The 16910-nt window shown below is 46.7% G+C and overlaps 1 protein-coding gene across 1 annotated transcript in view; it reads left to right on the plus strand.

Annotated features, from left to right (window-relative positions):
• The first annotated feature begins 2327 nt into the window (after positions 1-2327).
• The window catches only part of Ccdc180 (coiled-coil domain containing 180), a 48360-nt gene continuing 33777 nt past the window's right edge, over positions 2328-16910 (plus strand). Inside the window, exons 1-12 of the mRNA XM_090330286.1 lie at positions 2328-2404; positions 3122-3230; positions 5229-5419; positions 7210-7298; positions 8815-8924; positions 10006-10134; positions 10218-10328; positions 10451-10546; positions 13301-13464; positions 14562-14681; positions 15458-15537; positions 16800-16888. Of these exons, the coding sequence (XP_090186412.1) occupies positions 3162-3230; positions 5229-5419; positions 7210-7298; positions 8815-8924; positions 10006-10134; positions 10218-10328; positions 10451-10546; positions 13301-13464; positions 14562-14681; positions 15458-15537; positions 16800-16888 (1248 nt within the window). The 5' untranslated portion in view covers positions 2328-2404; positions 3122-3161. The remainder of the gene's footprint in view (positions 2405-3121; positions 3231-5228; positions 5420-7209; positions 7299-8814; positions 8925-10005; positions 10135-10217; positions 10329-10450; positions 10547-13300; positions 13465-14561; positions 14682-15457; positions 15538-16799; positions 16889-16910) is intronic.

The raw sequence follows: 16910 nt of genomic DNA on the forward strand, positions 1-16910 counted from the left end.
TGAAATTTAAATTATTAGCTATAATCACCATACTGTGTTGTATAGAACATTAGAATGTGTTGTTTCTGTCTAACTACAATGCAGCCCCCAACCAACCTCAAGAAACATTTTTTCTTTTTTTCTTTTTTTTTTTTTGCTCATCTTGGTGCTTGAACTAAGGGCCTAAGCACTGACCTTGAGCCTTTTTGTGCTCAAGGCTGTGCTCAACCACTTGAACCACAGCACTACTTCTGGCTTTTTCTGAGTAGTTTATTGGAGTGAAGAACCTCACAGACGTTCCTCCTTGAGTTTGCTTTAAACCATGATCATCAGATCTCAGCCTCCTGAGTAGCTAAGCTTATAGGCATGAGCCACCAGTGCCCAATTTCAAGAAACTTTTTTTTTTTTTTTGCTAGTCCTGGGTCTTGAACTCAGGGACTGGGCACTGTCCTTGGACACTTTTTGCATAAGGCTAGCACTCAGCCACTTGAGTCACAGAGCCACTTCTGGCTTTTTCTGAATATGTGGTACATAGGAATCAAACCCAGGGCTTTGTGCATGCTAGGTGAGTACTCCACCACTAGGCTATGCTCCTGGCCCAACAAACATTTTTTTTCTTTTTCGTCAGTCCTGGGGCTTGCCCTCAGGGCCTGGGCACTGTCCTTGCTTGGGCTTTCTCAGTGCTAGAGCTCTACTTTGAGCCACAGAACCACTTCCAGGTTTTTCTCTGCGTATGTGGTACTGAGGAATCAAATCCAGGGTTTCATGCTTGCTTGGCGAGCATTCTACCACTAGACCACATTCCTGGCCCAGGAAATTTTAAGATGAAAAGAAATCAGAGATGATGCTGAGGAACAAGAAAAAGGCATGCTACCCTTCTTCCATTCTTGCCTTTGACTTTTGGCCTGTCTCTAAGCATGAAGACTAAATGGGTGGGTCTCTAGCTGTTCCAACCGGGATGTGGTTGAGTTGGGAGAACAGTGGAGATGTTATTCAAAAACCAAACACCAGTTTCCACATCTGATCCAAGCCCAAATACAAAGTCCCAGAAACTTGGGAGAGAAGGGTGGGATTATGGATGATTTTTATTTTCCCCCTTGAATTGCTAATTTCCTGCAATAAGTGTGTGTTTGATCAGAACAAAGTATCACATAGGATATATCCATGCCTATATATTTATATTCATGCAATTTTTGTGTGTGCTGGTCCAGGGCCTTGAACTCAGAACCTGGGTACCATAGCTGAGTTTTTTCACTCATGACAATTACTCTACCACTTGAACCACAACTCTTACTGGCTCTTTTGGTTGTTAATTAGGGACAAAGTCTCACAGATTTTCCTGTCCATACTGGCTTTAAACTGTGATCCTCAGATCTCAGCCTCCTGAGTAGCTAGGATTCCAGTCATAAGCCACCAGTGCCCAGCTACTAAAGAAAATAAAAACACCCAAAGTGGTAGATGTGCCTCTGATTTACAAGTCTTGAGCCAGGAGAGTCTCCCTGGATGAGGAAAAAAAAAAGCAGAGACTGCAAAAACTTCCTGGATTTTCTATTTTTTATGTGTCCATTTGTTTTTCACTCTTTCAGTACCTCACATTCTTTCTCAGCTACAACAATTTCAGTCTTGATTACAATATTTCACCCCATTAATGCCCTAGACCACAAGCATGAGAGTAAAAGGTTTTTTTTTTCTACTTTAGTTTCACAATTTCTGATTTTAGAGCTGACAGTTATGCCTGCTCTAGGAAGATGGCACAAAGTGTTTTTATTAGCCAACTGAACAGGGAGTCCTGTCAGTTCTCCAAGAAGGAGCTGATCGTCTTATACCCTGCATATGGCAAACTCTAGGCTTTCATTTGGTGCCAATCACAGCCTTTTCAGTTCTGGCCAGGGAAGCCTGAGTCCTCAGTTCTGAGCTCTTTTTTTTTTGTCTCTTAACCTGCAAAGGAGGTGATCTTCAGATTCTTACTGACCAGCACTACACTGCTGCCTCCCTGTACTGGGTCGGTTTTGTTCTTCAGTTTATTTTTACAAGGTTTCCATCCAACATGCCAGTTTGTGAGTAGAAAGCATCTCCATCAATGTTTTTAAGCAAGACAAAGAAGATAAAGATGGACTTTCTTGACCATGATGGTTCAGTGTTAACCTCCCAGGTTTCCTATTACCCTTTAGGGTAGTTAATGTGATAGCTTTAACCCCGACAACGTTCCCTGGCACAGAGAAGACATTAGCAGGGCAGGAAGCAGTTAAGTTTCAGGGCTCCAGGTGGCGCTCTCGGAAGCTTAGGGCGACAACCGCAGCCTGGGAAGGAGAGGTGGGCGGGGCCACCGATCCCGCCCCTCCCGTTACCTAGGAGACCGTGAGCGTCCAGCCGCAGTTGCAGCCAGACCCCCCGGTGGGGCGGAGCCTGGGCGGGCTCTCTGCAGGTAAGGGCTCAGCCAGACCCCTCGCCCGGGGCTCTCTGCAGTGTGGTGGACGTCCAGTAGCGGCTGCTGCAACTGGGAGGGGGTGAGGGGAGGAATAGGAAGACCTAATTAAGACAGTAGATTCCCCCCCCCTAATTAGCGTGGCCAGAATCTGGCTGCTTCTTCCCTACGCCTTCCCCGTGGTGTCTCTTGGAAGGTGGAGTGCAGTCTTGTACCCGAGTTCAAATCCCGGCTATGCTCTTGAGCCCTTTGATCCTTCCCAGAAATGCTCGGTTGAGTCAAGAGTAATTCTGGAGCTGTCGTCTCCGGAAAGACCCTCTCAGGGTGTGGGGTGGGAAGGGATTTAAAATTAAAACTCTTCAGGATAAGAGCGAGGACTCAGTATTTGCGTAGCCAATGTTATGGACATGGTATTGGAAATATAAACACAACTACATAGACATAAAAGTTTATGACTCTATAGACAGAATGTTTTATTACATAGATTATTATGTATCTATGACCCACAAACCCTCAGCCTAATTTTAATTATGTTCTAAAATCTAAGTGCCAGTGATTGTATATAGAGATTCCCTTCTTGAATACTCGTTTGTTAAAAATGCCATTTGAAATATGATGTAAAAATCAATGTTAATAAATTCCTTAAAAAAATTCTGAGCCACCCCTAGGACCTACCATCAGGCCAGCCTTTAATCCCCACCCCCCCATCTGCCCCAGGTTTCCTGGACTAAGGCAGGGGTGAAGGCCAGTGGCCAGGATGTCAACTGTGGGGAAGGTGACCAAGATTCATAGCGGCAAAGTCTACCAGCAGATCTTCGAGGCCGAGGTAGGGCTGCCCACTGCGCCCCCCCCCTTGTCTTGACCCCTTCCCACCACTAACCACAAAGTTCTCTCTGCACCCTCCAAGTTTTCCTCTTTCTGCGAGCACCACTTCTCCCCCCACCCTCAGAGAATCTAATATAGTAAGGGTTTTGACCTTGCGTCGATTTTGAAAATCATTTCTGTTGTTCCTTCCAGTATACGAATAGAAAACTAGAGTGCCTATTCTTGATAATTAGGAAACCTGAAGTGAACTTTTAAATGTGAAAACTCAGCCTGGCAGCCGTGGTTCACGCCTGTAATCCTAGCTACTCAGGAGGCTGAGATCTGAGGATCATGGTTCAAAGCCAGCCAGGGCACTGAAGACCGTGAGACTCTTTATCTCCAATTAACCTCTAGAAAACTGGAAGTGGTACTGTGGCTCAAGGGGTAGAGCGATAGCCTTGAGCTGAAGAGCTCAGGGACAACGTCCAGGCCCAGATTTCCAGCCTCACAACTGACAAAAAAAAAAAAAAAAGACTCAGAAATCACCTGAATTCACCATGCAGTACCCAGGATCCTTTTCTCAGACAGAAAGCAGTTCTGGGTTTTCTATTTCAAATCTGAGTTTCATTTTGTTTTTGTTTTTGTTGGTGTTGGTTCTAGGACTTGAATTCAGGACTAGGATCCTAATCCCTGAGCTTTTTTTTGCTCAAGGGTAGCATTCTATCACTTGAGCCACAGCTTCCCTTCTGACTTTTTGGGTGGTTAATTGGAGATAAGAGTCTCTTGGACTTTCCTGCCCAGGCTGGCCTCAAACCTTGTTCCTCAGATCTCAGCCTCCTGATTTGCTAGGATTACAGCCAAACGCCAGGCTTTGCTCTAATGTTTTTTTTTCCTCCTTAGCCCCAAATCCACAGCCATTCATACACCTCAAAATATTACCTCTCCTGTCATTGAGGACCTCCCTTGTATAGGCCCCTGGATAGCCAAATCAGCTGTGACCATTGCCCTGTCCCCTAATGCACTTGCATATACTAAATGAGACTTTAAAAGATCTCTAAGCTTTCCTTTGAGTCTCCCTACTGTTTGTTTTGTTTTGTTTTTGCCAGTCATGGGACTTGAACTGAGGGCCTGGGTGGGCACTGTCCCTGAACATCTTTTGCTCAATGCTTAGCACTGTACCACTTGAGCCACAGCACCACTTCCAAGTTTTCTGTGTATGTGGTACTGAGGAATCGAACCCAGGGCTTCATGTATGCTAGGTAAGCACTCTATCATTAGGCCATGCTCCTGCCCCCCCTCCCACATCTACAGTTTATTTACATGGCATTTTCATTCCTAATGTGAGCCTTAATGAATTTTGAAAATTATAAAACCATAAAGAAATCAAAGAGGCAATCGAATTACTCATACATTCCTGTTCCTTGTAAGCAATAATGACTTTTTTAGTATTTGCCATACTTTCTGCTTTTCTTGAGGGGGCATTACAGTGCTGGGTTCTGAATTCATGCTTGCTGTAAGGTACTGTATCACCTAAACACCCTCTAGCCTATTGTTTCTATGCATTTTAAAACTGGAAATCACAACTATGGCTACACTTTTGAATGTATGCTTCTAATTGACATATCAATTCACATCTTACAAGCACTTCAGTTTTTCAATTGAAAATTTGTTTTTAATTCCTATCTTTTTTTTTTTGCCAGTCCTGGAGCTTGAACTTAAGGCTTGGGCACTGTCTTTGAACACTTTTTACTCAAGGCTAGCACTCTACCATTTGAGCCACAGCACCACTTGTGCCTTTTCTGTGTATGTGGTTTCAGGGAATTGAACCCAGGGCTTTGTGCAAGCTAGGCAAACATGCTACCATCAGACCATGCTCCTGGCCCTAGGAAAACCCTTCTGTAGGTGGGACATTGGTTTCCCTGCAAAGTACCTATCCTTCTAAAACAAGCAGTCAGCCTGAGGGTAATGGGGCATCTGCAGGTCTGAACAGAGCCCCTGTCCCTTTTTTACATGTGTTCAGGTGCAGCTTGTCCAGTCATTAGCAGCCAGCAGAAATCGGCCTACAGAGCATCCTGTGGTCTCCAAGAATGATGGGTTACCCTTGATGAAGAAGGTGGAGTGTGCTGAAGGGGAGACGGTCTCCCCCCGGCAGTGGAAGTGGATGCATAGCCTCCCTAACGATGGGATCACAGAAAACCCTGTTCACCACAGGTGAGTCCTGCGGCTAGGCCATGCCCCTGAGTCATCTTCAGAGACCCAAAAAGAGCTTGCTGGAGCGAAGTGCCAGGCAGGAAAGAAATCTCAAGTGCCTCCTCTGAAACAGAGAGACACCAACACTTACTTGGATGGATTGTTTATCTCTCTGTTTCCTCCTTCTATAATACAGAGTGCACAGGGCTGGCTGTGTAATACACAGGGGAATCCTGTCCCAAGGAACTTGAGGTCGCAACAGCACCCAGGGACTCAACAGCAGCTCTCTCTTAATCTGCCGCACTCTCCTTGTCTTCTATCCACACTAGTCCCCATCCTAAAGACCACTATTTACCATGAACATAGGCCTCAAACAATCTTTCTACCCTCCTGGGCTGCCCAGGTGCCTCTCAGGTGCTGGTAAGGGAACAGCAAGGTTTAGCCGTGGCCTCCTTTAACCATTCCCTCCAACCTTCTTCTGTACTCTCAAGTACCAAATACTGGTCTTTCCCTGTCCTAGGACTCTCATTTATGGTAGAAAAGCCTGGCTCAGCCACTTGCTTTCCTCCTGACATCGCCCCCTGTCTGCCTTCCAACTTTCCATGGGACCAAAAGTCTTGGAAAAGCTTCTGCTTTCTTCTACCTTCTGAGCCTATGACCTTCCCATTTCTGCCCATCCCAGCCACTCTTGCTAAGGTCACCTGGGCACTTCTGTCAATTCTCCCACCCTTGGGCTTTCCCACACACCTTCCTGGATGCTACTGCTTTCCCTCTGCCTCTGTTGTGAGTCAACTCCCACCCAATGCCTCTAGCTCCTCCAACTATCTGCAGGTCTAGCAGAGGCCAGACTGGGATGAGCAGATGAATGATAGCTGGATGTCCTGTCTTCTTCCAGCCTCCAGAGAGGCACTTGAAAATTGGACTAGCAAAAGCCACAAAAAGGCCACCACATTTGTATATGGGCTGACACACCGAGGCGGGGTTACTGAGCAGACAGAGACCAGTCCACAGTAGTAGGAGGGGGTAGGGGGAGATTACCACTAGTATAAGTCAAATCCCCAAGTCTGGGGCAAGTGGGTAAGAAGATAGAGGTGATGACAGTTCTCATTGTCCCAGGAGCTCCTATGGGGCTTCTTTGGGCCAGGGCCATTTGAGCTTACAAGGCTTTGAAGACCTCTGCAGGGTTGCCTGGACCCCAGCAGCTATAGTCAGGCCCTGCAGTCCTCCATGTCAGACCCATAGTGGAGACTTGTAGGAAGATAGCTGGAAACCATGAGTCACATAGGGCCTTGAGGAATGGAAGTGGTCACAGAGAACTTCAGGGAGAGGGTTCAGGCATTGATTTTATTCTAAAGCTACCATCATGCTCCCCCTGCCCCCCCTCACCCATTCTCCAACCTCCCAATTCTCCTTCTTCCACCTTCCTTTCTGAGACAGTTTGCCCTGGGATCCCAGCTCCTTCTACGTAGACCCACACTGTGTAACTTGTGGTGTCTCAGCTGTGCTAGGGACACATGGACAGTGGCTTCTCTTGGAAATCAGGGTTACCCTGGCTGCAAATGCAAATGTCTACCAAGTGCCCATTACTTGGGAAGGGGTTAATGGCTGGAACCTCAGAGCAGGGACCTGGCTTCCCATCTAGGGACCTGCAGAGTCTGCTGGCTGGAGATGCTCAGATAACATTTGTTGGGAGTCTGGGTATTTCCTCCAGACTTTTTGGAATCAAGGTGGGTTGGGATTATAGCCACTGCTTAGGCCTGTCCTGAGTGAGTTGGAGATTCAGGGCTTACTCTTTTCTGCTTGTTTCTCAGGGAAAAGGAAATAACCAGGAAGCAAAAAGCACGGGAGAGTGAGAACTCAATCGCTGCTCGAGAAGTGCGAGGCCTCATGTCTGACATCGGTGAGCCTCGGCTCCATTCAGCCCCAAGGGCAGGCCTCCCCTGGCAGCAGAGCCCCTGGGCAGTAAGAGTCTCCTCCGAGGCAGTCCTGCCACTCCTATGGAGCCCTGTGCTCACACTTCCATGATTTCCCTCAACATTTTCTTTGGAAAGCAAGCCAGGGAAGCCAATGAACACACAACGGTACCTTCCTAGGATAAATATTAGCTTGTTCTGCATAAATTTATGTGACATTTCTCACACCATGTTTTCTTCCTACTCCCTTTTTTAGTTTGACTGCATCCCAATATGGAGGCCTTTTTCTCCTAACTCTAGAACAAAGGGAGCTGAAGTAGAAAGTACAACTACCCCTCTAGTATAGCACCTGCCTTCTCCTGATGAGAATCCAGCTTCCCACATGGATGCAGGGCTGAGCAAAGCCTGGGCTAAGTGTGGAGGGTCTACATACCCTGCTCAGCCATGGGCTTTGTTCTTTGGCCCCTGTTCCTGAGCCGCTGCTTTATAACATACAGCTAGTAAGGACTTTGCCTTCCTGTCACAGCCTGAAAAGAAGCAGAGTGTAGTGGTGTATGCTAGATGCTCTCTGTGTGGGGCTCTTTTTCTGTAACAGTCCCTTCCTGATTTATGATGGGTCAGCTTACAATATTTCAACTTCTCCATAGTACAAAAGCAGGCCCATGAAATCATCTTGCTTCTCATTTTCAGTAGAGCTTGCCATAGATTGTATGGGAGATTCAACATTTTATCATGAATTAGCCTTCGTGTTAGATGATTTTGCCCAGTGTAGATTAAGGTAAGCGTTCTGAACATATTTAGTATAGGTTAACCTAAATTATGATGTTTGGTAGGTTAAGTGTATTGAGTGTATTTTTTGCCTTGTATTTCCAATCTACAGCAGTTTTATCAGAGCGTAATAACACCACTGTAATATGAAAAGTACATGTATGTATTTGTGACTTGAAACTTTTTTCAAGCTCATGCTTGTAATCCTAGCTATTCAAGAGGCTGAGATCTGAGGACTGATGTTCAAAGCCAGCCTGGACAAGAAAGTCTGTAAGATTCTTATCTCCAGTCAATCAGCAAAAAGCTAAAGGTTGGAGCTTTGGCTCAAGTGGTAGAGTGCTAGCCTTGAGTGAAAAAGCTAAAGGACAGTACCCAGGCCCTGAGTTTAAGCCCCAGTAGCAGTACAACAAATTAATGTTATAAATAGTATTTAAACTCTTTAGGAGCTTTCCCCCATATCGATTGATTGATTGATTTGTTCTGCTATATGAAGGATCAAATCCAAGGCTTCATGGCTGTGAGTCTGTACAACTGAGCAACATGCCTACTGCCTCATTCTCTATAGCACTCACAGATCACTGTATTTTTTCTTTCCTTAAGCCCCTGCCCCTGTTGGCCTGGCTTTGGGTCTAGTTTCTGCACCCAAGCCCAGTGTGCATATGCTCTGTGTGCAAAATCCTACCAGGGGACACTTCTTTCTTCCTGAGCCTCAGCACCTCTGTTGTTCCTCCGCAGTTCCTGAGAAGACAAACATTGATGTCCTTCAAGAACAAGAAAAGTCCAAGAAGAGGAGGCATGAGAATGCCCTGGCCAAGTTTGAGAAGGAGGTTGCGAAGATAGGCATGGTGAGACAATTTCTGGTTCTTCTTGCTTGGTTCCAGAGAAGAGGCAGGTTTGTCTTCCTCTCCAGCCAGGAGTACCTCAGTGGCTCACCAAGACATAGATGGAAGTGGAATCACAGTAGCCATGTTTGAGTGGCTTGTTAGAAGGTCTTGCTGTGAGCACATCTCCCTAATTCTTATAAAAACCCCCAAGAGTGCTTACCTAACATGCATGAAGACCCAGGTTCGAGTCCCTGGTACCATATACATAGAAAAAGCTGGAAGTGGTGCTTTGGTTCAAGCTCTAGCCTTGAGAAACCCCAAGTGCAGTGCTCAGGCCCTGAGTTCAAGCCCTTGGGCTGGCAAAAAAAAAAAAACCCAAACAAACACAAGTCAATTGTTGTTACTCCATTTTGAGCGGAGGCCTTAGAGTTTTGTCCCACTAGGAAGCCATTTGGAAGTGTTCTCTGGGTGACACCAAAGCTCAGCCCTGTTGATGAAGGGTCCACAGATGCATCTCAGTTGACAGCCCACCACTGTTGGGATCCATTGCTCTTCCTACAGCTCCTGTTCGAGAACTCATCTATATAGTCGCTATACATGCCTAGAATGTGGCCTGGATGGAAGCAGCTCTCTGTGGGCCCTAGATTTCTCCTTATCCTTGTCTCCCTTGACTCCTGTTCTCTACTATGCATCCTACACCCAGAACATCCTCCCCAGACTTGCCCTTAGAACACCTCACCTACATGCCAGCCTTACAGCCACCCACATGCTCCTTGGCTTCAGTCCTACCTGAGCCTCCCTTGGGAAGCAAATCTTGCCTCCTTTCATCTGACCTCTTCTTTGACTCGTACTTGTTGAATGCCAGCCTTGGGCCAAGCCTGATGGCAGGGCCTCCTTCCCTGGCTGTGAGGAGAGTCAAATGAGTAGAAGAGGAGGGCTCTGCACTTGCTGGCAGAGGGGCACCCTTGCCCTCTGGATAGATAGGCAATATGAACAGTCATTCTTGAGACAGGACTGGGCCTGGTACCTCACCATTATAGGAGGCCCCTTCCTGCCCAAGGCCTTATTGCCACAGCCCTCATCTCCTGGCCTGTTATTGCAGGAAATGGAACCTTTCATCTTGGAGACAGGGAGGGTTTTATCAAAAAAAATCTCCGAGTCTGAGGAGGAAATTGACCATCTCTTCAACAAGATAGAAGGCGACATTAATCTTGAGGAGTATTCCATCCAAGTAAGGCTTCCCTCAAGTCGAGCCCTGCACATGGCCCCCTACCCTGGTCCCAGGCACCAGCCTGACCCTGTTTCTCTGCACAGAGTCTGTTGGACCTGTGGGATAAGGTGGTTGAGACGTTTCTGCTCCAGAAGAAGGAAATTAAGGAGCTGGATGAAGCACTGCTCTCACTAGAGGCCTCAAGAGCCAGTAAGGTAAGGTGGTCCTCGAAGGGGCGCCTCGGTAGCTTTCGCTTGCAGTGTTCGTTGGATATCTTTGTTTCCTTTGATTGCTTTAGGAATAAGAGTTCCTAACTGTGACCCTTGGTCTTCTCCAGCTAAAGAATGTGCTGACAAAATATGTGGCTATCATACAGAAAACATTCTACCTCATGCAGCCCGACGTGTACAGGCTGATGGATAAAGAAGCCATGGTGAGTGACTTTCCCGGGTAGGGACAATCTGCAGGAAAGGGAGCAAGACCCCAGGGTACTATAAACCTGGTGTCTCAGGGATTGGGGGCAGGGGTCGGGGGGAGATGGTGTCTCACTTGTGCCTGTTTAAGTAATGCAGTCAGGGCTCTTACATTGGCAATCAAGCCTTTGTGATGGTGTTTTGAGTGGAAGTTGTTGTAAAGCCTGAGTAGCATACTTCCCTACAGTCACTCTAACATGGATCCATGGTTGGGAAGCACTTACTAGTCATGTCACTGAGTGCTTACTCTGCCCCACCTCCAGTGGGTGGTGTAATAGGCACTTAAGGGAGGAGGGGGCAGTATGAGCATTGGAACTCAGATGCTCTATCACTTGAATCCTGACCCCAGCCATTTTTGCTTTAGTTATTTTTTTGTCTGTAACTGGTCCTGAGGCTTGACCTCAGGTCCTGAGTGCTGTCCCTGAGCTCTTTTTGCTAGCATTCTATCCCTTGAGTCATTGCTTTACTTACTGCTTTTTGGAAGTTAATTGGAAAGAAGACTCTTTATGGACTTTCCTGCTTGGGCTAGCTTTGAACCACTGTCACAGATCTCAGCATCCTGAGTAGCTAGGTTTTACAGGTGTGAACCACTAGTGTCCAGCTTAGTTGTTGTTCTTCAATAAGGTCTTACATTTATGCTTTAACTTGTTTGGACCTTGATCCTCCTATTTCTGCCCCCTGCCTAGAGGGAAAAGCAAGCACGTACCATTCTGCCTAGCTTTTTATTGATTATGATAGAGTTTGGCTAACATTTTCCCTGGGCTGACCTTGGACCATGATCTTCCAGCTCTCTGCCTCCCAAGTAGCTAGGATTAGAAGCATGAACCATTGCCCTCAGCTTCCTCGTTTTCCTTTGACTTTCCTCCCACTGGCCCTGGGTGTCTATTGCTGAGCCACTTGGTCCTATCCCCTCTCCTCCAATGTCTCCCCTAGCTTCTGTTGTTGTGATAAGAAAAAAAAAATAGGAAAAAAGTAAAAAGAAATTCAAGGGTTTTCTCAATATCTCCAAAACCTGTCCTCTCGGCTATGTAAAAAGATGGTTTGGGCTGTTCGGAGGCACATTTTAGTTTTCATGGGTTTTCTGATCTTGTGTTGAACTGAGTTTGCCAGATAATGAGCTCTGGGCCTAAAATACCTTCATCCATAACGATCCTCGGCATTCATGACAATACGTAATCACCAGGACTGGTCAGGAGGATGACAGCAGAAGGCCCACCAGTTTCAGCCATCATTTTTGTTGTTGTTGTTAGTCCTGGGGGGACAGGGCTTGAGCGCTGTCCTGGGACTTTTTCAAGGTTAGTTCTCTACCACATGAGCCACAGCACCACTTCCAGCTTTTTTCTGTGTATGTGGCACCAAAGAATCGAACCAGGGAATTTGTGCCTGTTAGGCAAGCATACTAACACTAGGCCAAACTCCTGGCCTCTTCAGCTATCTTTTGCAATAAGTGAGCATCTTAAAGTTTAGACACTGTACTTATAAGAACAGTCAGTCTTCAGTGGCCAGCTGCATGCCGATGTTTTACTCCCTGGTGTTTATTCTTCTTCGGTGGTAACTAGTATCTACTGCTTGCACTGTCCACACATATTGCCCTGAATTTCACAAGCCCCTGTGCTTTGAACAGCCTTTTCCCCATGGCACAGCTGTGGCCCTGCTAAGCCCCACCTCCAGGAAGTAGGGTTGGACTTTTTTCCTGCTGAGCCTAGCAGGATCATCATCTTCTTCCAGGCCTGAGGACTTTGTGAAGGCTTTTGTGCTCAGAATAGTAGAAGACGCTGCTCTCATCTGAGGGGACAGCACTAGGAAAGGGCAACCCAGTGCCACACAAGTAAGGATTGTTCCTACTCACACACATAGGGGCTTGCAGGTGGGATTGGCTTAGAAGATGCTGAAGAATGATTTGGCTCTGGCCTCTGGGTCACAGCCAGTACATGTAGTGGCTTAGCTCTTTAGCTCTTTTTTTTTTTTTTTTTTTTTTTTTTTTGGTCTGTCATGGGGTTTGAACTCTGGGCCTGGGCGTTGTCCCTGAGCTCTTCAGCTCAAGGCTACTACTTTCCCATCTTGAGCCACAGTGCCACTTCTGGTTTTCTGGTGGTTAATTGGAGATAAGAGTCTCATGGACTTCTTGCTCAGGCTGGCTTGAACATGGGTTCAAAAGGACTGCAGGTGTGAACCACCAGTGCCCAGCTTTTCTTTTTCTTTATATAATTTAAATTATTATGTTTTGATGGTGCTGGGATGTGAACTCAGGACTACTTGTGTCTAGCAGGCAGACATTCTACTCCTTAGGCCATACTTTCAGCTCTTTTCTTTTGCTAGAGTTATTTTCTTAGGTAGGATCTTGCATTTTTACTTATGGCTGGCCTTAGACCTTCACCCTCTCAGACCTTAATCAGCCTACATATGGGCCCCCGCATGGCTGGACTTATAGACTGTTTGCTTGCTAATGTTTTCCCCAGGCTGGCCTCAATTCCCAATTCTCTTGATCTTTGTCTCCTGAGTCATTGGGATTTTTCTCCACTTTCCATAGCAAATGACTTGAGGGCAGTTTTAGAGTTAGAGGTGGAGTTTACAGTTGGGGATATGGGGCTCAGTATTCTTCAGATTCTGTCAACACTACACTCAGCCCTGGCTTTTCATTACCTATCTGACCGAGCCTTGCTCTGACCAGAGAGAGTATGCCCCATCTACAGCTGTGCTATCTGTGACCACAGATCATGAATCATGCCTTGCTGGGCAACCAGAGGGCTATTACCCAGCTGTCTGTCAATCTGATGGAGGCTACACTGCAGCAGGAGCTCAACAGCTGCTACCGCTGGCGGAGCCTGGTAGATGCCTGGAAGAATCTCAAGAAGGAATCTGTGCTGCAGAGCTTCAGGTCAGAAGTACAGCCTCATCCCCAATCCCTCCATCCATAACACACCCACATGGGCCAGGGGGTAGCTTCCTTCTACTCTTTGTGTCATTACTTAAAATTGTAGTGTTTTCCTGTGCTTTGTCAGTCGGTCATGGGACTTGAACTCTGGCTGGTTTGAACCATGATCCTCAGATCTCAGCCTCCTGAGTAGCTAGGATTACAGGCATGAGCCACCATGCCAGGCTCTGTGATTTTTTTTTTAATCTTAGATGAAGGTTTCTAAAGGGAAACAAAACAAAACAAAACTTAAAGATCACTGTTAGTCACTAATCACAGCAAGAAGCACACTTAAGTATATTTTTCCCCAGGCCTTTTTAACCCCATATCATATAATGCATTTCAATTCTTATTTTCTCAGTGAGCATTATTTCATGAACATTCTATGAGCTCAGTAAAAATACTTGGAAAATGTTCATCTGACTTTCTGTATGATTTCTATAGCCAAGTGGCATTTTAACTATGGTAAAAGAAAAAAAAAGTGGCCTAACTCTCTCTGACCTTTCCACATGACCTTCATCAGATGGACATTCATAATGTGTCTCTTCCTAGTAAAACAGGCATCCTCATGAACCTGTGATAAGAGCTGGAGTGATGACCCTAAAATGTACTGTATAGAAAATGCCTATCTGTAGCTGGCCAGAGAGGCTGCTGTGAATGTTGCTTTTCCTGAGCATTTATTTTCCATGAGCTGGACACGGGGTCAGGGCTTAGCTTGCATCACCTCACGGCTGGAAAACTTCCCTCATGAGACTGCATTTTTACAGAAGAGAAAATTGAGGCTCAGAGTAAGGGAAAGAACTTGACCAAGGCCAAGGTCACAGAGCAGGCAGCTGGCACTCAGGGCCTAATCCTGGGCTGTTAGTGGTGGTTCTTCTCTTCTTCCTTCCACCTTCCACCTGTTCTCAGTGTTCTGGGTGGGGACTCTGGTTGTGTAGGGGCTGGTGTAATGGAGGGCAGGGGCATACAGCTCTGATTTGTTCTTGCTATGAGTCCTTTCCCCTTTTGACCAGCTCTCTTCTCCTTTCCTTCCCATGGTGCCAATGTGTCTGGTCATGCAGTGAGTTCATGGCCAGTGAGTATGTCCAGACACCTCCAACAGTGCAGGAAGAACTACAGGAAATGCTGATGACCCAACAAAAAATTCAGAAAAAGCGACTGGAACATCTTTGCACCATATGGTATGGGCAGGAGGGGCTGTCCACTCAGATTGGTGCCTTTAGAGAAAGGAGATACAGAATCTATTCTTTCCTCTATCATCTAGATGAGCCAGCTCCCTCTTGGGGCTCTAGTGCTGAGCTTGCTTGCCAGAGCTGGCTCAGAGGCATCCCAGCCCTGATGGTAAGACAGAGCATCTATTGGGTGCAGAAGGCAGCTCAAGGTGGCCATGCTAAAGAGCTTGGCAGGAGGCATTGTCCAGAGGACCAGACCTTGTCCTCAGGTCATGGTAGGAGGAGTGAGTCACAGGGGCCTGGAACTGCAGGCCAGGAAATCAATGTCAGAAGCTGCCATCAGATGGGGACCTATTAGAAAGGCTTTCAAAATTCACTTTTATTTTCTAAGTAGCAAACTTGTTAAATATTAAGACCTCTTATTTGCTGGCTACTGGGTGCTCATTTCTGTAATCTGAGATCCAAGGATCAAGGCTCAAAGCCAGCCTGGGCAGGAAAGTCCATGAAACCCTTATCTGTACTTAACCACCAAAAGGCCAGAGTGGAGCTGTGGCTCAAGTGGTAGAGTGCCACGCTTGAGTGAGAAAGCTTAGAGATTGTGCCCGGACCCTGGGTTCAAGTCCCTAATACCTCCCTGACATTTGCCTACCCGAAGACCTTTTTGTGAGGTATGTTTCAGCTACTGGGAGATCCTTTCCAGTATTTAACTCAGAATATATTTCTTCCAGATACTGCCTAATGAATGTTTCATGAATGTGTGGTAACTTGACGTATTTCTTCCCCAGTGACCTTCTGCCCCCCAACTATAACAAAGACCAGCTCACCGAGTGGCATTCTTCTCTCAGCTCCATGAACAAGAAGCTAGGTGAGCCCTGATTGTGGGCTTCATCCAGATCTCTCCAGAACTTCAAGTAATAGCGTGTTAGAGCTCAGGGCCCCCAGCCATTTATCAGAGCAGAAATGGGTGGAAGGGAGAGGGAACTCTGGGAAGTCATGAAGCAACCTTCCCTCCTCTCAGAGGCTCCTACTCACTGCCCAGTCACAGCCATGCCAGCCACACAGTGGCCCTTGACCCCAGCATGGAGACTGAGAAACAACTCCTTTGACTACCTCTGAGGATGATGGCTCTGGAGCCATGTCTGAGAGCCCAAGGCTTTATAGCCAGTAAAAGGGTTTAACACCTAGCCCCCCTCCATCCCCACTTTGACCTTGGGGAAGTCAGGGCATCTCATCTCCTCTGGACAGTCAGGATGTAGAAATCATAATGGCCCCTACCTCATGGGATTGGTGTCCAGTGGAAGATCAAGGCCTTACACTGAGAATGATTAGTCACACATTTAAAATGCTCCATAACAAGGGTTGTCACACTGCCAGCCCATGGCCAACTGCCTGGTTTGTCAGTAAGTTTTCCTGGGACACTGCTATGCTCAGCAGTTCTCATACTGTCTCCTGACTGCTTTGTATCACAGTGGAAGCTCCTGGTTGCAACCAAAGTGGAAATAATGTCTTCTAACTCCCTATGGAAAAAGTTTGCCAAGCCCTGTTTTAAATCGATGACAACCCATCCACCTCTTTTGAGGCTCACAGCAATGTAGTGAGGGCCTGTTATGTGAGATGATTTATACCCCTAAGTCAGAGCAGAGACAAGTTCCTTCCATAAAGTATGTTTGTGGTTTGCGTGCGTGTGTGTGTGTGTGTGTGTGTGTGTGTGCACATAAACACTCACACGTATGCATGTGCACTTGCCAGTGTTGAGGTTTGAACTCAGAGCCTCATGCTCTGCTTGACTTTTTCACCCAAGGCTGGTACTCTATTATTTGAGCCACAGCTCTACTTCTGGCTTTTTGTGGTTAACTGGTGATAGGAGTCACATGGACTTTTCTGCCCAGACTGCCTTTGAACCCTGCTCCTCAGATATCAGCCTCCTGAGTCGCTAGGATTACAGGCCTAGACCACTATGAGGTCTTTATCTTGGGGTGCCTAGGGTGAGATAGGAGATACCAGCCCTCAGTAAGAATCTGGACTGACCAGCCTTTACCATGCAGACACTGTGCTTTGGGGACTCTTTTCTTTCTCACTCTCCCCTTCCTCCTGGAAGAGCAGCTAACTTATTTTCTGCCCTTGAAGACTCCTATCTCATAGAGTCCATAATGAGGATCCGCTTTCTGTATGAGACCACGTGGCAGGAGTGCCTGGCGCGTGTGCAGGAATGCAAGGTGAGCACCCCTCCCTACAGGC

This window comes from Megascapheus bottae, chromosome 3 (assembly GCF_031878675.1).
Source record: "Megascapheus bottae isolate mThoBot1 chromosome 3, mThoBot2.hap1, whole genome shotgun sequence".
Taxonomy (NCBI): domain Eukaryota; kingdom Metazoa; phylum Chordata; class Mammalia; order Rodentia; family Geomyidae; genus Megascapheus; species Megascapheus bottae.